We start from the raw sequence: 22,126 nt of genomic DNA, 5'->3' as shown, positions 1-22,126 counted from the left end.
CCACGCACTCACCACTCTCTGCGTAAAAAACTTACCTCTGACATCTCCTCTGTACCTACTCCCAAGCACCTTAAAACTGTGTCCTCTTGTGTTAGCCATTTCGGCCCTGGGAAAAGCCTCTGACTATACACACGATCAATGCCTCTCATGATCTTGTACACTTCTATCAGGTCACCTCTCATCCTCCGTCGCTCCAAAGTGAAAAGGCCGAGTTCACTCAACATTCTTGTAAATCTCCTCTGCTCCTTTTCTATAGTTTCCACATCTTTCCTGTAGTGAGGCGACCAGAACTGAGCACAGTACTCCAAGTGGGGTCTGACCAGGGTCCTATATAACTGTAACATTACCTCTCGGCTCTTGAACTCAATCCCACGGTTGATGAAGGTCAATACACCGTATGCCTTCTTAACCACACAGTCAACCTGCGCAGCAGCTTTAAGTGTCCTATGGACTCAGACCCCAAGATCCCTCTGATCCTTCACACCTGCCAAGAGTCTTACCATTAATACTATATTCTGCCATCATATTTGACCTACCAAAATGAACCACCTCACCATTATCTGGGTTGAACTCCATCTTCCACTTCTCAGCCCAGTTTTGCATCCTATCAGTGTCCCACTGTAACCTCTGACAGCCCTCCACACTATCCACAACACCCCCAACTTTTGTGTCATCAGCAAATTTACTAACCCATCCTTTAACTACACTGGTCCAATGAAATAATGGCCACGCATCATACAGATGTCCTTGAAGATTTATTTTTATCTCTCTCTCTCTTTCTTCAGCAGACACCGTGAAAACTACAAGAAAATAAAAGACATAAAAGGTTTGAAACATACATCTCCCAGTCTTTTAAAGTCTCTCAAGCTAGTGTCCGCCGATAAACAGGCCCAAAACACATCGGCACAACAGAAGTGTGCTGAAATCAAATAAAATCACTAAAAACGTATCACACTGTCCATGTAAAGGCACATCAATGACATTATATACAATATAAAACAAATAAAAACAATTACCATCTGCGCCTCTTGGATCACATGCAGAATGAGGTTATTTTAGGGCCATGTGTCTTTCCCTGCTTCCATGTTGGTTCTGACCCATAATGCCACAGTCATGCTCTTATTGGAGCATATCCTAAGTTGCTGCCTGAAGGCGTTGAGGGAAGGGCGATACCGCTGGCGCCATGACCAAGTCCTAAGGTCTATGGCGGACGCACTCAGCACAGCGATTCAAGACAGCAAAAATCAGCACACTCCTAAACAGTCCCTCACCCTTATTAGAGCGGGGAGAAGGCTCAACATCGGCCTAGCTCCTCGGGAGGGCTTCTTGCCGCTGCACGAGACTGGCAGCTCCAAGTCGACCTGGGGAGGCAGCTCAAGTTTCCAGAGAATATCGCAGCCACTCCACTCCGCCCGGACATGGTGTTAATATCAGAGTCTACTAAGCAAGTGGTCCCGCTGGAACTTACTGTCCCCTGGGAAGACCAGATTGAAGAGACCAACGAGCGCAAGAGGGCTAGATACATAGATCTTGTTGCAGAATGCTGGAGCGATGGCTGGAGAGCTCGCTGTGAGCCAGTCGAAGTTGGGTGCCGGGGCTTTGCTGGTCATTCATTACAGCGGACTCTAAAACTCCTTGGAGTTAAAGGACTGCAATGCAAGAACATTCTGGAGGCTGCTGAAAAGGCCTCATGGTGGCGTGGGTTAGTGCGCCACTTGGACACAAGTCGGGGGCTGATCACCCCCGGCTGGGTCGCCCAGTTGAGGTTGTCTGATGATTAAAGACCCGAAACACCCTATGACCCCGGGTTCATCACTGAAGATGTGTCCAAGTAGCACCAGAAGGTGTATTCTACAACTGCCTCTCCAAATGTTCATAAATCCTGCCTCTCAGGATCTTCTCCATCAACATGGCAGGAAACAGAGAGTGGGAATAAAGGGATCCTATTCTAGTTGGCTGTGGTTACCAGTGGTGTTCCACAGGGGTCCGTGTTGGGGCCGCTTCTTTTTACATTGTATATCAATGATTTGGATTATGGAATAGATGGCTTTGTGGCTTAGTTTGCTGATGATACGAAGATAGGTGGAGGGGCCGGTAGTGCTGAGGAAACAGAGAGTCTGCAGAGAGACTTGGTTAGATTAGAAGAATGGGCAAAGAAGTGGCAAATGAAATATAATGTTGGAAAGTGTATGGTTATGCACTTTGGCAGAAGAAATAAATGGGCAGACTATTATTTAAATGGGGAGAGAATTCAAAGTTCTGAGATGCAATGGGACTTGGGAGCCCTCGTGCAGGATACACTTAAAGTTAACCTCCAGGTTGTGTCGGTGGTGAAGAAGGCGAACGCAATGTTGGCATTCATTTCTAGAGGATTAGAGTATAGGAGCAGGGATGTGATGTTGAGGCTCTATAAGGTGCTGGTGAGACCTCACTTGGAGTACTGTGGGCAGTTTTGGTCTCCTTATTTAAGAAAGGATGTGCTGACGTTGGAGAGGATACAGAGAAGATTTACTAGAATGATTCTGGGAATGAGAGGGTTAACATATGAGGAACGTTTGTCCACTCTTAAACTGTGTTCCTTGGAGTTTAGAAGAATGAGGGAGGACCTCATAGAAACATTTTGAATATTGAAAGGCATGGACAGAGTGGATGTGGCAAAATTGTTTCCTATGGTGGGGGAGTCTAGTACGAGAGGGCATGACTTAACGATTGAAGGGCGCCCATTCAGAACAGAGATGCGAAGAAACTTTTTTAGCCAGAGGGTGATGAATCTGTGGAATTTGTTGCCACGGACGGCAGTGGAGGCCAAGTCATTGCGTGTATTTAAGGCAGAGATTGATAGGTATCTGAGTAGCCAGGGCATCAAAGGTTATGGTGAGAAGGCAGGGGAGTGGGACTAAATGGGAGAATGGATCAGCTCATGATAAACGGCAGAGCAGACTCAATGGGCCGAATGGCCAGCTTCTGCTCCTTTGTCTTATGGTTTAACATACCAACCCCTGAAATAAGACTCACTAGTCTATAATTTGCTGGGCTATCTCTACTCCCTTTCTTGAATAAGGGAACAACATCTGCAACCTTCCAATCCTCCGGAACCATTCCCGTCCCCATTAATGATGCAAAGATCATTGCCAGAGGCTCAGCAATCTCCTCCCTCGCCTCCCACAGTAGCCTGGGGTATATCTGGTCCGGTCCCAGTGACTTATCCAACTTGATGCTTTCCAAAAGCTCCAGGACATCCTCTTTCTTAATGTATATATGCTCAAGCTTTTCAGTCCACTGTAAGTCATCCCTACAATTGCCAAGGTCCTTTTCCGTAGTGAATACTGAAGCAAAGTATTCATTAAGTACCTCTGCCACCTCCTCCAGTTCCATACAGGAGGTACAGGAGCCTGAAGACACACACTCAATGTTTTAGAAACAGCTTCATCCCCTCCACCATCAGATTTCTGAATAGTCAACAAACCCATGTACACTACCTCACTATTTTTGAGCTCTGCTGGAAGAACTCAAGTAGTCAAGCAGCATCTGTAGAAAGAGAAACTTGTCAATGTTCTGGTCAATAACCCTTCCTGTGAACAGGGGAGAGGAGCGCAAGTGAGGGTTTGTAGTGAAGAGTTTAGTTTTCAAAGCAGAGCTGAGAAATGAGAAGGGGGAATATGGGACTAAAGACAAAAGCCTGCACTGGAGAGAGGTTAAGACAGATCAGGTGATAGAGAGCATATGCAGTGACTGATAGCAAGACATCTTAAAGAAATGGGATGAAAAAGGAGCATAAACAAGATGAGAAATGGTGAAAGAACAACCTATGTGAAACTGGAGAATTCAATGTTCCTTCCAGAGGGTTGCTAAATGCCTGGAAGAGCTCGTCAGAAGAAGCAGTGGAGGAGGCTGCAAGCAGAAAGATCAGATTAGGAGTGGGACAACAGTTAAGGTGCTGCATTCTGCAGGGATACAGAACTTGCAAAGTCCATCGCTTTTGCTGCCAGTTTCGATCTTGCCTCGCATTCCCATCACCCATTTCTGACATTTCCCTTCTTGGCCTTGTTGTGGCCCTTGCACTTTGTATACTTGCATTGCACTTTCTCTGTAACTGTAAAAGTATATTATGCATTCTGTTTTTCTTTTTACTAGCTCAATGTACTTAAGCATGAAATGATTTCTATGGATGGCACGCAAACAGAAAGCTTCGTATTCTATGTGACAATAATAATAAACCAAACGAAACCAAACCAAACCATCTTCATATAGGCTTTTGTCTTACAGCTTACTCCTCCACCAGTTTTTATTTGAAAACTTTACACTCTTCACTCTCTCCCCAATTCCAAGGAAGGGTCACTGACCGAAAACATTGATGGGTTTCTCATCCACAATGCTGAATTCATGCTATAGTTGTGTAAAGGTGATTCTATTGTGTTTCTTATACTTACTGTGATTGCCCACAAGAAAATGAATCTCAGGGTTATGTATGTTTACATATATGTACTTTGATAATAAATATACCTTGAACTTTGAATTGAATTTTGTACTTTGGGCAGCACAGTTTTCGGAAGGATATACTGAACCTCAGTATACTCAGTGGATACTCAGTGTAATATTGGGGACTCAAGTAAATTTAGCTATAAGTTTTTGAATTCTTCCTGTCACATATATACCCTGTTGGGTACAGTAAAAGAGTACCAATATCACAAATTAAATCTTACAAAGGTATAATCTATCCTTCATTTTTAGTATCCTTCGTCAAGAAATTTTCCTCTGATATCTGTCCTGTCCAGCTGGATGGGGCTATATTCTGGTTCCAATCATAAATGGCATTTCATTCCACTTTTGCACTGTAACCACTGGTGTCCCTCGAGGGAGTTTTTTCTCTATTACTGATGCACACACTGCCCAACTCTCACCCTAAAATTAACACCTGACTGAGCCTAGATGTCCACCAACTTAATATGAACAGATCAACAACATCAAAGCCATCTGATTCAACTCTCATAAATAACTAAAGTGGTGCTAGAAAATTTGTGAACCCTGTAAAATTTGCTCAACTTCTGTATAAATATGACCTAAAATGTGAACAGATCTTCACACGTCTTAAAACTAGATAAAGAGAACCCAATTAAATACCACAGAAAACTTTATATTTGTTCACTTATTTATTGAGAAAAATGATGCAATATTACATGTATTTGGAAAAAGCATGTGAACTGCTGGGGTAACACCTTCTACAAAAGCTATTTGGAGTCAGGTGTTCCAGTCAATGAGATGAGATTGGGGGTGTGGGTTGCCCTATAAAAAAGTCAGGTTACTGCCTGCTCTTCTTAAGAAAAATCTGTTTATGTACACTATGCCTCGATCAAAACAACTTTCAAAGGATCTTAGAAAAAGAACTGTTGAGGTACATAAAGCTGGAAAAGGCTACAAAAGCAGTTTTAAAGAACTGAGTGTTCATCAATCCACAGTAAGAGAAATTGTCTACAAATGGAGGAAACTCAGTACTGTTGCTCCTCTCCCTAGGAGTCAGCATCCTGCAAAGATCACAACAACAGCACAAGGTGCAATGCTGAAGAGGTGAGAAATAATCCAAGGGTAACAGCAAAAGACCTGCAGAAATCTCTTTAACTTGATAAAGTCTCTGTTCATGTATCCACCGTAAGAAAAGCAAGGAACAAGAATGGCGTTCATGGACGGGTACCATGGAGGAAACCACTGCTCTCTTAAAAAGAACATTGCTGCACACTTCAAGTTTGCAAAAGACCACTTGGATGTTCTACAACACTTCTGGGACAATGTTCTGTGGATAGATAAGACAAAAGTTGAACTCTTTGGCAGAAATGCACATTGCTATGTTTGGAGGAAAAAGGGCACTGCATACCAGCACCAAAACCTCAAACCCAACTGTGAAGTATGGTGGATGGAGCATCATGATATGGGGCTACTTTGCTGCCTCAGAGCCTGGACAGCTTGCAATCATTGAGGGCACAATGAATTCAAAATGGTATCAAGACATTTTACAGGAAAATGTCAGGGTAGCTTAGTAGAAGTTGGATAATGCAAAAAGACAATGATCCAAAAGACAAGAGTAAATCAACAACAGAATGGCTTCAAAAGAAGAAAATTTGTGTTTTGGAATGGCTGAGTCAAAGTCCTGACCTTAATCCTAAATGCCATAGAAATGTTGTGGAAGGACCTGAAGCAAGCAGTTCATGCAAGGAAGCCAACATCTCAGAGTTGAAGCAGTTTTCTATGGAGGAATGGCCTAAAATTCCTCCAAGCCGATGTGTAGGACTGATCAATAGTCACTGGAAACATTTGGTTGAACTTATTGCTGTATATGGGGGGTCATACCAGTTACCGAAAGCAAAGGTTCACATACGTTTTCCAACAAATACATTGAATTGACTTTACATACATGTAATATTGGACCATTTTTCTCAATAAATAAATGAGCAAGTATCATGTTTTTTGTGTTATTTATTTAATTTGGGTCTCTTTATCTAGCTTTAGGATTTATGTGAAGATCTGATCATATTTTAGGTCATAATTATGAAGAAATAGAAAAAATTTTACAGCATTCACAAACTTTCTAGCACCATTGTAGATATCTTCAGATTTCTCCCAGTTTGGCCTCATGTACTTTGGTGCATAAAAAAATTAACTGCCATGAACACAAGCGATTCTGCGGGTTCTACAAATCCAGAGCAACATATAAAATGCCAAATGCAGTTACCTGGGATCCTCATGCCCATGACAGTCCATTCATCTCTATTACAACTTCAGCGAAAGCTCTGAAGAGTGGTTCTTCCTGTGTGTACTAAGACCCTCATCTCAAGTTCATCAAACTTCAAAGTAAATTTATTATCAAAGTACATAAATGTCACCATATACAACCTTGAGATTCATTTTCCTGTGGATGTATTCAGCAAATCTATGGAATAGTAACCATAACAGGATCAATGAAAGGCCAACCAGAGTGCAGAAGAGGACAAACTGCGCAAATGCAAATATAAACAAATATCAATAAATAATGAGAACATGATATAATGAGGTAAAGCGTCTTTAAAGTGAGATCATTGGTTGAGGGAATATCTGAATTGATGGGCTAGTGAGTGCAGTTATCCCCTTTTGTTAAAGAGCCTGACGGTTGAGGGATAGCAACTGTTCTTGAACCTAGTGGTGTGAGTCTTGCGGCTCTTGTACCTTCTACCTAATGGTAGTAGCTCCGTTCATGCTGAGCTCCATTGACTTCCAGGTGCCTCCTTGGCTTAATTTTATATTTATCTCCATGTTTTCCTCAAGTATAGCAGTCCAGTAAAAATACCCTTTCTTTCACTTCCTATATCAACCATTAGATTATCAGTATGCTGGTGTTTCTTGAATATAATGAGCACCTTGGAAAGATATGATACTGTTGTAAGACTAATATCGCAATTTACCTCTATGTCTCCTAATCTGGAAATGCTTTCATTTTCATATACAGTCGTTAACTAGTGACCTATCATTAATTGTCCACTGGGTGGCAGTAAGACTGTATTGTGTTGCAGTGTGCTTATTCCTTAAATGAACAGTGTGAATGGAACAGTTTAATTCTGACCCCAAAAGTTCTTCCAATTTTCAAGAGCTTCTAAGAACTAGTTGCGGTAAATTGTTGGATACCTCTGCACTAAAACTAGCTGCATATGCAGAGGATCAGACAAATAGCAAAATAATAAAGAGCTACAGGGTCCTATTTAATGCAGGGGTTCAAGTTTTTGGATCATTGGGACCTCTTTTGGCGCAGGTGTGACCTGTACAAAAAGGACGGGTTACACTTGAATCCTAGGGGGACCAATATCCTGGCAGGGAGATTTGTGAGGGCTACTGAGGTGAATAGAATGGTTGGGGGGTGGGAATCAAATTAAAAAAACTAGGAGAAACGAGGTTAGTTCACAACAGGGGGATGGGAACAAGTGCAGAGAGACAGAGGGGTGTAAAATGAGGGTAGAAGCAAAAAGTAGTAAGATGAAAAGTAAAAGTGGCAGGCTGGCAAATCCAGGGCAAAAATCAAAAAGGGCCACTTTTCAACATAATTGTATAAGGGCTAAGAGTGTTGTAAAAGCGAGCCTGAAGGCTTTGTGTGTCAATGCAAGGAGCATTCGTAACAAGGTGGATGAATTAAAAGTGCAGCTTGTTATTAAGGAATATGATATAGTTGGGATCACAGAGACATGGCTGCAGGGTGACCAAGGATGGGAGCTCAACATTCAGGGATATTCAATATTAAGGAGGGATAGACTTGAAAGAAAAGGAGGTGGGGTAGCATTGCTGGTTAGAGAGGAGATTAATGCAATAGAAAGGAAGGACATTAGCCAGGAGGATGTGGAATTGATATGGGTAGAGCTGCATAACACTAAGGGGCAGAAAACGTTGGTGGGAGTTGTGTACAGGCCACCTAACAGTAGTAGTGAGGTTGGGGATGGTATTAAACAGGAAATTAGAAATGCGTGCAATAAAGGAACAGCAGTTATAATGGGTGACTTCTATCTACATATAGATTGGGTGAACCAAATTGGTAAGGGTGCTGAGGAAGAGGATTTCTTGGAATGTATGCGGGATGGTTTTTTGAACCAACATGTCGAGGAACCAACGAGAGAGCAGGCTATTCTAGACTGGGTATTGAGCAATGAGGAAGGGTTAATTAGCAATCTTGTCGTGAGAGGCCCCTTGGGTAAGAGTGACCATAATATGGTGGAATTCTTCATTAAGATGGAGAGTGACATAGTTAATTCAGAAACAAAGGTTCAGAACTTAAAGAAGGGTAACTTTGAAGGTATGAGACGTGAATTAGCTAAGATAGACTGGCAAATGATACTTAAAGGGTTGACGGTGGATATGCAATGGCAAGCATTTAAAGGTTGCATGGATGAACTACAACAATTGTTCATCCCAGTTTGGGAAAAGAATAAATCAGGGAAGGTAGTGCACCCGTGGCTGACAAGGGAGATTAGGGATAGTATCAATTCCAAAGAAGAAGCATACAAATTAGCCAGAGAAAGTGGCTCACCTGAGGAGTGGGAGAAATTCAGAGTCCAGTGGAGGAGGACAAAGGGCTTAATTAGGAAAAGGAAAAAAGATTATGAGAGAAAACTGGCAGGGAACATAAAAACTGACTGTGAAAGCTTTTATAGATATGTGAAAAGGAAAAGATTGGTTAAGACAAATGTAGGTTCCCTACGGACAGAAACAGGTGAATTGATTATGGGGAGCAAGGACATGGCAGACCAGTTGAATAATTACTTTGGTTCTGTCTTCACTAAGGAGGACATAAATAATCTTCTGGAAATAGTAGGGGACAGAGGGTCCAGTGAGATGGAGGAACTGAGGGAAATGCATGTTAGTAGGGAAGTGGTGTTAGGTAAATTGAAGGGATTAAAGGCAGATAAATCCCCAGGGCCAGATGGTCTGCATCCCAGAGTGCTTAAGGAAGTAGCCTAAGAAATAGTGGATGCATTAGTGATAATTTTTCAAAACTCTTTAGATTCTGGGCTAGTTCCTGAGGATTGGAGGGTGGCTAATGTAACCCCACTTTTTAAAAAAGGGAGAGAGAAACCAGGGAATTATAGACTGGTTAGCCTAACGTCGGTGGTGGGGAAAATGCTAGAGTCAGTTATCAAAGATGTGATAACAGCACATTTGGAAAGCGGTGAAATCATTGGACAAAGTCAGCATGGATTTGTGAAAGGAAAATCATGTCTGACGAATCTCATAGAATTTTTGAGGATGTAACTAGTAGAGTGGATAGGGGAGAACCAGTGGATGGGGTATATTTGGATTTTCAAAAGGCTTTTGACAAGGTCCCACACGGGAGATTAGTGTGCAAACTTAAAGCACATGGTATTGGGGGTAAGGTATTGACGTGGATAGAGAATTGGTTGGCAGACAGGAAGCAAAGAGTGGGAATAAACGGGACCTTTTCAGAATGGCAGGCAGTGACTAGTGGGGTACCGCAAGGCTCAGTGCTGGGACCCCAGTTGTTTACAATATATATTAATGATTTAGACAAGGGAATTAAATGCAGCATCTCCAAGTTTGCAGATGACACGAAGCTGGGCGGCAGTGTTAGCTGTGAGGAGGTTGCTAAGAGGATGCAGGGTGACTTGGATAGGTTAGCTGAGTGGGCAAATTCATGGCAGATGCAATTTAATGTGGATAAATGTGAGGTTATCCACTTTGGTGGCAAAAACAGGAAAACAGATTATTATCTGAATGGTGGCCAATTGGGAAAAGGGGAGGTGCAACGAGACCTGGGTGTCATTATACACCAGTCATTGAAAGTGGGCATGCAGGTACAGCAAGCGGTGAAAAAGGCGAATGGTATGCTGGCATTCATAGCAACAGGATTCGAGTACAGGAGCAGGGAGGTACTACTGCAGTTGTACAAGGCCTTGGTGAGACCACAGCTGGAGTATTGTGTGCAGTTTTGGTCCCCTAATCTGAGGAAAGACATCCTTGCCATAGAGGAAGTACAAAGAAGGTTCACCAAATTATTCCTGGGATGGCAGGACTTTCATATGATGAAAGACTGGATCGACTAGGCTGATATTCGTTGGAATTTAGAGGATTGAGGGGGGAGCTTATTGAAATGTATAAAATCCTAAAGGGATTGGACAGGCTAGATGCAGGAAGATTGTTCCTGATGTTGGGGAAGTCCAGAACGAGTGGTCACAGAGTGAGGATAAAAGGGAAGCCTTTTAGGACCGAGATTAGGAAAAACTTCTTCACACGGAGAGGGGTGAATCTGTGGAATTCTCTGCCACAGGAAACAGTTGAGGCCAGTTCATTGACTATAGGGATCAGGGGGCATGGAGGGAAGGCTGGTACAGGGTTCTGAGTTGGATGATCAGCCATGATCATACTGAATGGCGGTGCAGGCTCGAAGGGCCGAATGGCCTACTCCTGCACACAAAATGCTGGAGGAACCCAGCAGGCCAGGCAGCATCTATGGAAAAGAGTAAACAGTCGACATTTCAGGCTGTGACCCTTCTTTCAGTAGGTCCTGATGAAGGGTCTTGGCCTGAAACATCAAATGTTTGCTCTTTTCCATAGATGCTACCTGACCTGCTGAGTTCCTTTACCATTTTATATGTGTTGCTTTTGATTTCCAGCATTTGCAGATTTTCTCATGTTTGTGACAGGGTCCTATTTATTTTTAATAGCTATTGAAAAGGTATAAGATTAAAATAAAACTTAATTGACATCAATTATATTTATTATTCTAATCCCACATATAGCTACAGCATCCCAGTCTTTCACCACAGGTGTTAAGAATAGCATTAATATTTTTGTACTAATTGGTTCTGCCTGGTTGGACAATTAGCTTTAAAGGTTAGGGATATCAGGGTAATCAGCACCATCCTATTCATATGAAGTCATGGTGTAAGCAAGTTTCCCTTTACAATGATTTTATTTTAATGATTGCAAACCTATGAAAGCAACACCTGGAAGTTTGCTTTGAGCTAGTTAGATGGTTTAGACATGTTGTGTACCCCTGTGCTTACAACAAATTAGGTAATGTGCTATTGTACCCTCTAGCTTTGAATACAACAGCAGTTTATTAGATTAATAGTCACTAGATAATGTGCTGTTGTACTCTCTGGCTTTGAATACAGCTACAGTTTATTAGATTAATAGTCACCTGTTGAGATCTTTCTGTGGAGCTCCACAGTTAATAAGGAGTTTCTTGTACTGAAGACAGTTACAATAGGCATTAATTCTTTTCTTGTTAGATATGCATTCAGTGTGAAAGGTGGAAATTTTATAGCTAGTATATTTTGAACCGTACACAATTTCTAAAATTGTCTGCTGAACAAAGTTTAAATTATGTAAAGTCACTGCATACTGAAACGAGATTGCTCTTCACTTTAAAAATAACATAACTAAGATTCAATGAATGCTATTTGTTTTCATCTTCATTTCATCCTTTTATGTCCTTGACTTATGTCTGAATACAGATCCATGATCTTCTCAACTAAATGAAATTCATGAACCAAACCCAAATAGTTACCATCAATTTTGGGTGTGTTCAACATGCTATCTAACACAAAACACCTCTAAAGACAACTACATAATTATGGTTTCTCTGATAATGTTTAGGAGTAATAACAATTCCTGTCAACATCTCCTCTCCCTTGCCTAGAGATGCTGAGGTAAATTCTAGAAAAATTCTTCTGCAACTTCTGTGTGCTGAGTGAGAATTGGTCCATTGTTTGATTTGGTTTGGTGATTCAAGCGTTCATCCAGATGCTCCTGAAATGCTCTGAGAATCTGCCTCCCACTACCTTTGAAGGCATTCCAGACTACAACCAGACCCTGGTGAAAATATTCTTCCTCAGCCCACCCTAAACCTCTTACTCCTCATTGTAAACCTCTTCACAGGGAAAAAGTTCTCACGATCTATACCTCTCATAAATTTGTCACCCCTCAGTCTCCCTCCTTTGCTCCAAGGAAAACAAACCCACCCTATGTCTACCACATACCTCAAACATTTCATCACAGGCAAGATCTTGGTGAATCTCTTCTGCACTTTCACTATTATAATTAACACCTTCCTACAATGTGCTGACTAGAACGACACACAATATTCCAGCTATACCCGACCAAATACTTTATAAAGTTCTCCCAAGACCTCTCTACGCTGATGTTCTCTGTGGTGACTGCTAAAGGCAAGTATCCCATGTGCTTTCCTCACAACTCCATCCACCTATGCAGTCAATTTCAGAGATATTGGACACCAATATCTCAATAATTCCTAAAGGCACAATGTTCACGGTAACTGTCCTATCCTTATTAGATCACTTCCAAAATACACAACTCACTCTGAAATACAGTGCACATCTCACACTTATCAGGATTAAATTCCATCTGCCATTGCCAATTCATTAGTTGATTATTACTATTCCGATACCTCACTATCAACACTACCAGTTTTCATGTCATCTGTAGACTTAGTAATCATACTTGCTCAATTCACATCGAAATCATTAATGTTTATAACAAACACCAAGGGTCCCAACAGTGCTTCTTGAAGTACGCTGCTGTTCACAGACTTCAAACATAATAGCAACCTTCCACCATCGCTCTGTTTTCATATAATCAAGACAATTTTGGATCCAATTTATCAACTTGCACTGGATCCCAAGAGCACTAGCTAATTGGACTTGCCTTCCATGTAGGCTTTATGGAAGGCTTTATTAAAATCGATGTAAACAACATGAATTACACTGTTCATATCATTCGGGTACCTGTTCAAAAATCTCAAACAAATAAGCCAGATATCTCCCAGTAATAAGTCCTTGCTGACTATCCTTCATCAGTCCCTGCTTTTCCAAGTGTAGAATAATCCTGACCCTCAAGGATTTTTCTAATAATTTTCCCATTGACATGAGGCCCATTGGCGTAATTAGCTGGCGTGTCCCTGCTGCCCTTCTTAAATAAAGAATCATCTGGCACCTCACCTGATGCCAACAAAGATTTAAGTATGTCTGACAGGGTCCCATCAATTTCATTTCTAGCCTCTGTTTGCAGCCTGAGATATATCTCATTAAGCCCTGAGGTTTTATGCAGCTTTATGCGTAAGGCCAGTGATGTTGTCGGGATGGAACTGGACTCTCTGACGGTGGTGTCTGAAAAGAGGATGCTGTCCAAGTTGCATGCCATCTTGGACAATGTCTCCCATCCACTACATAATGTACTGGTTGGGCACAGGAGTACATTCAGCCAGAGGCTCATTCCACGGAGATGCAACACTGAGCATCATAGGAAGTCATTCCTGCCTGTGGCCATCAAAATTTACAACTCCTCCCTTGGAGGGTCAGACACCCTGAGCCAATAGGCTGGTCCTGGACTTATTTCCTGGTATTTATATATTACTATTTCATTATTTATGGTTTTATATTGCTTTATTTATACTCTATTCTTGGTTGGTGCAACTGTAACGAAAACCAATTTCCCTCGGGATCAATAAAGTATGACTATGACTATGCTGCTCAAACATCTTAACCTCCTCCCTTTTAATCTTAATGTGCTCAAGATACCACAAACTAGCTCTTTTCCAAGTGATAATGATTACTTTTTCCTGTAGAACTGGGAAGACGTGTATTTGTCAGCAACAAATGGAGATGTTCCTTGTCTGTTTCATGATTGTGCAACCAACTCTTGAAGAAACTATCCAAGCTGACTGCATCATTCTCAATTGTCCTCAGGTCGATATCTGTCCCCAGGATGGAGCACTCTGCACAGAAACAAAGGCGTCGATTAGTAAGGGAAATATATAAAAAACAGTGATGATCACAATTCATTAAGTGTCTAGAGTATCATTCAACGGGAAACATGGGTTGGGTTGGTCCAATCAACTCAAATTGGGTGAAGTCAAAGAGACTGTAGTCTTTAACCTGATGGCATGAACAATAATTCCTCTTACTTTCAGTAATTTCTCTCTCCTCCCCCTTCTCTCTTTTTCCATTCCCCATTCTGGTACCCCTCTCACATCTTCTCTTCTCTTCACCTGCCTATCACCTTCGTCTAATGTCCCTCCTCCTACCCTTTCTCCTATGGTCTACTTTTGTCTTCATCAGATTCTTTCTTTTTCAGCCTTTTACCTTTTCCACCTATCACCTCCCAGCTTCTCACTTTACCTCCTCTCTCACTCACCTACCTCCCCACTCACATGGCTTCACCTATCACTTTCTAGCTTGTATTTCTTCCTCTTCCACCCCCCCCCCCACATTCTTATTCAGGCTTCTTCCCCCTTTCTCACCAGTCCTACAGAACAATAAGTGACAGGTATAAAGGAATTCTGGTCGTCCATTACAGGAAAGATATGGAGGATTGGAAAGGTGCAGAATAGTTTCCCAGGAATCTGTCTAGATTAAGGGAAATGAGCTATGAGGAAAAGTTGAATAAACTTAGGATGTGTTTTTTGGAACAGGGTAGGCTGAGGAGAGACTTGATAAGAATTTATAAAATTATGGGCACCATACGCTTGAGAGTTGGAATCTTCCCCAGGGTAGAAACGTCAAATACTAAAGACGTGCATTAAAGATGGGAGAGGGAAAGTTTGAAGGCGTGTAAAGAAAATTTTTTTACACAGTGGTTGATGCCTGCAACAGTTTGTTGGGAGTTGTGGTGGAAGTAGATCTGTGCAGAGTAGTTAGTGTGATGCAGGGAATGGAAGGATATGGACCCCGTGCAGGCAGAAGAGATTCAGTTTAATTCGGCATCATGTTTGGCACAGACATCATTTACCAAAGGGCCTCTTCCTGTGCAGTAACGTTCTATATAACCTATGTAAACCACAGATGCATAAAAATAACAGAACAAGACATGGATAAGACAGTTGAAAAGATACATGACATGCTTTCTTTATTAGTCAAAGCATATAGGGCAAGGAAGTAATAGTAAAATTTTGTACAGTGCTTGTTAGGCCACAGATTGAATCTTGTTCAAAATTCTGGTCAATCACTTATAGGAAAGGAGTGTCTTTGATCACTAACATGTAGAGCAGATTTATCAGCGTGTTGCCAAGACTAGGAAAAAATTGCCATAAGTGAACATTGATGGACTGAGGTTGTGTTCTATAGAAGAGAGGATGGTGAGGGAAAACTTAACTTAAATTATGAGTGCCATAGGAGGCATAAACATGAAGGACCTATTTTCTTTAGAACAAGACTGAAAACGTTATCATATCTAAAAAGTCCATGTATACTTGAAGGCCTACAGGGCTATGGATCAAGAGCAGAAAGGTCAGGTTCATGACCAATGAGGGCAGGATGAGCTGAGTGGCCTTCTTCTGTATAATAATTCTTTTTTATTATTCAATGCTTCTAGCAACCAGGAATGACTAATTACCTATCTCACTCTTATTAGACTCTTGAGCAAATGTCCTGTACAATAAGATGGACTCTTGAACTCATAATCTACCTTATTATGATTATGCACTTTATCGTTTACCTGCACTGCACTTTTTTGGTCACTTTTACACTTTACTCTACCTCAATGCACTGTGTAATCATTTGATCTGTAGGAACAGTATGTAAGACAAGCTTTTCACTGTATCTTTGTACATGTGGTAATAATAAACCAAACTATTGAATTCAACGTTGACCTCTAAAAGCTGTTATATACACTCAGTGGTTCTTTATTAGTTACCTAATAAAGTGGTCACTATGTGTATGTTCATGGTCTTCAGCTGCTGTAGCCCATCCACTTCAAGGTTTGACATCTTTGCAGGTTTAATTAGAAGTTTTGCTAGTACTCTCTGACTATAGATTAGCAGACCAAAGTCCAAAAGAACCAAATCGTCAAGGGTGGTTGAAGCAGAGTCTTTGAATACTTTAAAGGGAGATGTAGTCAGGTTCTTGATAGAGAAAATGGTGAAAAGCGATCGTGGTCAGAATGCAGATTTGATGTCGCAATCAGATGAGTTACAAAATTATTAAATGACAGAGCAAGCTCTGGAGTGCAAGTGGCCTACTTCCTCCTAGTTTGTATATTTGAATGTAAAACAGTTAAAAACACATCTATAATCCTGGGCATTGTCCAAATAGCTGAAGAAAAGAAGGAAGTCACAATAAATCTGTGAAGCTCTAGATCTAGCTCCTGTCAGTACACAGTCAGCAGGCAGAGAAAGTGCAGTGAGGATCTAGGTGGGTGATTTCACATCCAAGATCTGACTGCAGAAGCTGGGATTCTCCATGGAACAGAGGAGACCACAAGGAATTTTGACAGTGGTTTAAAATTATGAACGGTCTAGACACAGTAAGCGAGGAGAATTGTTCCCATTAAAGTGATATGAGGAAAATGTCCAATGCTCTGTGTACTGATCAATTTTTATCCTTCAACTAAAATCATGAAAACAGATTATTTGATCTTGATCATTTTGCTGCTTGTAAGAGTTTTTTTTCTCAGCACTGGCACAACAGTTGGTGATAGTGCTTCACAACTCTAAAGATCCAAGTTCAGTACTGAACTCCTGTTTGCATGGAACTGGCATGTTCTCCCTGTAACCATCTGGTATTCCCCAGATTATTCTAGTTCGCTCCCACATAGGTTAAATAGTTACTACAGATTTCACCTTGGTGAGAAAATGACAGGTAGTTGATAGAGAATAGATGATAGGGAAATAAATGGAAAACAGGACTGATTACGTTGCTCTGAAATTGGCATAGACCAGTGAGCCAAATTGCCTCACTCTATGTCATTAGAAAACATGAGAAACAACAAAAAAGTAAACTCAAGAGATTCAGCTGATGCTGGAAATTTTGATCAACACTCACAAAGTGTTGGAGGAACTCAACAGGTCAGGGAGCACCTACGGAGAGAAATAAACAGTTGGTGTTTCGGGCTGAGACCCTTCATCAGGACTAGGAAGGAAACCAGAAATAAAGGGTCAGATAATGTAGCCGCCCTGCCTGTAACACTTTCAGACATTCATCTTTTCAAAGGCACTGTATGGTTGGACCCAGAACTTAGTTTCCTTTTATGAGGAATTGGTTGGCTAGCATTACACAGATACATTACTGTCCACATCCACTTCCTACCCCAAACAGAAATTCAGTAAATGCAAAACAGCAATGGAAATAACAAGTAATTTCAACGAGGTCTCAGCATGCTCTTGGATAAAAATGAATTTCTAGTCTAACGTGTTCACATGGATGCCAAAAAAATTAAACAAAAATATTGAAAAAAAAGAAAAAGGCATATTTATTTAAAATTCCATTTAAAAAGATCAGTGGAATGGGTGAGTAGATTCATTCCCAGAATCTGAAAGAGACAAAAGTAGGCCCATCAAATAAAAGGTTACTATTTTATGAAAGTTTAAAAAAAGGAGTCAGATTTACAAACCAAAAACATTCTAGGGTAATATTGAAAGCTAGTGGGCAATAACTAGCAACCAGTAACAATAGTCTACGAAGGAAATAAAAATGGCTACAAATCACCTATTTTCTACTGCTGTACATTTAAAATCTACCCTCAGAAATGTGGGTTCAAAAAGCATGAACATTTTTGAGCTTGTCAGATGGTATGTGTGTAATACTAAGCCATGCAGATCAGCAAGTTTTCCATTTTGGTTGCAAATGTTTGCTGAATTTCTTTAAACAATCACTCAGGGATACAAGTAACAATGAATAAAGCAGTTCATAACTTAAATAAATGAATTCCATTTACTCCAAATACAAACCAGAGTTGTTTTCTTCACCGGATAGGATTGACTGTGTGCTGCAAGGCATGTCCATCAATTCCATTGTGTCACACCTGGATATATGCAGTACCTGTAAACGCCTAACACTGACTAAATCAGTCTCACTGAGACCTGACTCGAGTTGCTTCACCACTTGCTTCCCAGGCTGGCTGGTAAGTACTGTAATCTGTGAAGGAAAAAAAAACTAGAATTATTAAAATGAATTATTAATTAGTCGACATTTACAATTTTTTTGGCTTAAGCAAGTTCTAACAGCTTATGTATTTCAGATGGTTTTCAGTAATCATTTTATCTAATTATTGGTATTGTAATTTTCTTTTCAAAGTTTTCACTATTCTGCTCATTTCATCATGACTGATCCATCTTCCTTTTCAACACCATTCTCCTGTCTTCTCCCTGTAACTTTTTCATGCCTGACTAATCAATGCCCTATCAATTCCTGCCTTAAATATACCCAATGACTTGCCTCCACAGCTGCCTATGTTAACGATTTATACCACACTCTGGCTAAAGAAATTCCTAGTCATCTCCATTCTAAATGGATATCCCTCTATTCTGAGGTTGTGCCCTCTGGCCCTAGATTCCCACAAAATAGGAAACATCCTCTCCACATCTACTCCATCCACTCGCAGTCCCAGAGTACAAATCCAAAGTGCAAAGAGACTTTGTAATCCTCATACAGGATTCCCTAAAGGTTAACTTGCAGGTTGAGTCAGTGGTGAGGAAGGCAAATGTAGTGTAAACATTCTTTTTGAGAGGACTATAATACAAAAGCAAGGATGTAACACTAGGATGTCATAAGGCACTGGTGAGGCCTCACCTGGGAGTATTGTGAGCATTTTTGGGCCCCTTTTAAGAAAGGATGTGCTGACATTGGAGAGAATTGTATTGAGGTTCACGAGAATGATTCCAGGAATGAAAGGTTTAATGTATAAGGAGCATTTGACGGCTCTCCGTCTGTACTTGCTGGAATTTAGAAGAATGGGGGGGATTCTCATTGAATGTTGAAAGCGCTAGATAGAGTGGATGTGGAGAGGATGTTTTCTATAGTGCAGGAATCTAGGACCAGATGGCATAGCCTTGGAATAGAGGGAAGCCCATTTAGAACAGAGGTGTGAAGGAATTTCTATAGATAGAAAGTGGTAAATCTGTGGAATTTATTGCCACAGGTGGCTGTGGAGGCCAAGTCATTGAGAATATTTAAAGCAGAGGTTGATAGGTTCTTGGTTAATCAGGGTGTCAAAGGTCACAGGGAGAAGGCAGGAGAATGAGATTGAGAGAGATAATAAATCGCCCATGGTGGAATGTGGAGCAAATTCAATGGGCCAATTGGCATAATTCTTCTTCTATGTCTTATGGACTTATGGCAATTAAATTCCTATTTATAAAAAATTATAATTCTTTTCACCAAAAATAATATTTTGTTAAGAAATGTGAGACATTTTTAAATATATAAAAAATATACATTTTTAATTCTGTTGAGAAGGCTACAAAATAATTTTAATGAATTTTTCTTACCTCTACAGAGCAGCTATTCAGTGATCCTCCCGTTGTCACATGCCTCATGTACTGTTTAAACTGTAAAAGGCTATCTTCTACAGCTTGTTTTAATGAACCTGGCTTTTCACGCAAACATCCCTCTTTTGGCATTGATCTCAGTTCTGAGATAGATGAATGGAGCTTGGGAAAGTTTCCTTTCACTGGCTACAGAGAAGGAAAAACATAATTTCAAATATTATTCAATCTTGTTTCTAAAGATCTTTTTTTGTCTATTTAGAGATACAGAATGGAACATGTCCTTCCAGTCTAACTTTTTAACCCTAACCTAATCACAGGACAATTTACAATGACCAATGAACCTAATCGTCGTGGCTATCCCTCGAGGTTGAGGATGATTGTCTTCGTTCTGTTGATCTACTTATGGGCTCTCAAGTGGCTTATAAGTCCAATCTTGGCTTTGAAAGTTCTTCCGCATTCAGGACAGGTAGTTCCAGATGGCAGATTGGGCTCTGGTTGTTGCTGCCTCTCTTTCCATTTTCTTCTCTTTTCTTCTAATTCTGCACATCTGTTGGCTTCAGAAGATGCTGTTCCTTCTCGGATGATGGCTTGCCAGAGTTTCCTGTCCTTGGCATTGGTTTCCCACTTGTTGATGTCGATGTTACATTTCTTCATGTTGGTTTTTAAGACGTTTTTGAATCTCTTCTGTTGTCTGCCTCTTTGACGTTTGCCTTCTTTAAGCTAGGAGTAGAAGATTTGTCTTGGCAGATGTTCGCCCTTCATCCGAACCACATGACCGCTCCATCTTAGTTGGTTCTTGATGACATAGGCTTCAATGCCTGTTGTTTTTGCTTCATTTAGCATACTGACGCTGGTTCTTCTATCTTCCCAGCTGATATTTAGGATGTTTTGAAGACAGCGTTGATGGAACTTTTCAAGTGCCTTCAGATGTCGTTGGTATGTTGTCCAGGTTTCTGATGCATACAGGAGTGTTGGGATTACCACTGCTTTGTACACTAACATTTTGGTGTCTGTTCAGATGTCACGATTATGAAAGACTCTTGTTCGGAGACGTCCAAAAGCTGTTCCAGCGCACTTAAGATGATGTTGGATCTCGTCATTAAGGTCGACATTGAAGGAGAGGTGACTTCCAAGATACGGAAAGTGGTCCACGTTTTCCGGAGTTGTTTTGCCAAGTTGAATTGATGGTTCTATCTGATTTGTCTCAATTGGTGACGGTTGATAGATGATCTGAGTCTTCTTGGAATTGATGGTAAGTCCAAGTTTCATGTATGCACGGTTGAAGGCAGTCAGAATCTGTTGCAGGTGGTTTTCTGAAAGAGCTGCAACACTGTGTCATCTGCATATTGGAACTCAATGAGGGAACTCATGGATGTCTTCGTTTTGGATTTGAGACAGGCAAGATTGAAAAGTCTGCCATCTGTTCTGTAGACAGTTTCAATTCCTGGGGGTAGGTTGTCCTTGATAATGTGGATGATTGTCGCAATGAAGATGGTGAACAAAGTTGGGGCAGTCACACATCCCTGTTTTACTCCTCATCTAACTTGAAAAGACTCACAGTTACTGTTGCTGACCATGACTGTGGCAAGTATGCCATCGTGGAGGAGTCTCAGGATTCGAATGTACTTTTCAGGGCATCCATAAGTGGATAGGACATCCCATAGGATTTCCATTGATGCCGAGTCAAAGGCTTTGGTGAGGTCGATGAATGCCGTGTACAAAGGTTGAAGTTGTTCACGACATTTTTCTCATGGTTTTCGCATTGTGAAGATCATGTCGATTGCTCCATGTGATGGTCTAAAACCGGCTCCGGAAGGATCTTCTCAGCTAAAGGCTTGAGCCAGTTGTTCATGATACGGGTGTGGATCTTTCCTGCTGTTGCTAACAGGGAAATTCCACGATAGTTTCCGCATTCGGATTGATCGCCTTTCCTTTTGTAGATGGTAACGATTGCTGAGTCTCTAAAGTCTGCTGGTACGTCTTTATTTATCCAGATCTTGATGAGAAGTTGATGCAGTTGATGATGAAGCGGGTTACCTCCAATTTTGTAGTCCTTGGCTGGTATTCCATCGAGTCCAGCGGCCTTGTTGTTTTTCAAGGTTTTGATGGCTTCCTTGACTTCTTCAAGTGTCGGTATTTTGCTTAGGAAGTCGTCAACGGGCTGTTTTAGAATGTTGTTAATCACATTCCTGTCAAATGAGACAGTTTGATTTAGAATATCTTCAAAGTGCTCCCTCCATCTAGAATTGATGCCAGCATTGCTCTTCAGGATGGTTGAACCACCTTTGCTTTAGAGAGGGGCTTGACCGTGTGCGGTTGGGCCAAAAATAGCTTTAATTGCATTGAAAAAGCCTCGAGTGTTGTTGGCGTCTGCTA

The 22,126-nt window shown here is 41.1% G+C and overlaps 1 protein-coding gene across 1 annotated transcript in view; it reads right to left on the bottom strand.

Annotated features, from left to right (window-relative positions):
- Nucleotides 1-22,126, bottom strand: part of m1ap (meiosis 1 associated protein) — a 50,841-nt gene that overhangs the window by 23,731 nt on the left and 4,984 nt on the right. The window contains exons 2-4 of the mRNA XM_063047343.1: nucleotides 19,751-19,936; nucleotides 18,212-18,398; nucleotides 14,102-14,263 (exon numbers count right to left, since the gene is read on the bottom strand). Of these exons, the coding sequence (XP_062903413.1) occupies nucleotides 14,102-14,263; nucleotides 18,212-18,398; nucleotides 19,751-19,936 (535 nt within the window). The remainder of the gene's footprint in view (nucleotides 1-14,101; nucleotides 14,264-18,211; nucleotides 18,399-19,750; nucleotides 19,937-22,126) is intronic.

The sequence above is a fragment of the Mobula hypostoma genome, chromosome 4 (genome assembly GCF_963921235.1).
Source record: "Mobula hypostoma chromosome 4, sMobHyp1.1, whole genome shotgun sequence".
Lineage (NCBI taxonomy): Eukaryota > Metazoa > Chordata > Chondrichthyes > Myliobatiformes > Myliobatidae > Mobula > Mobula hypostoma.
This window is presented reverse-complemented; position numbering and strand designations above follow the sequence as displayed.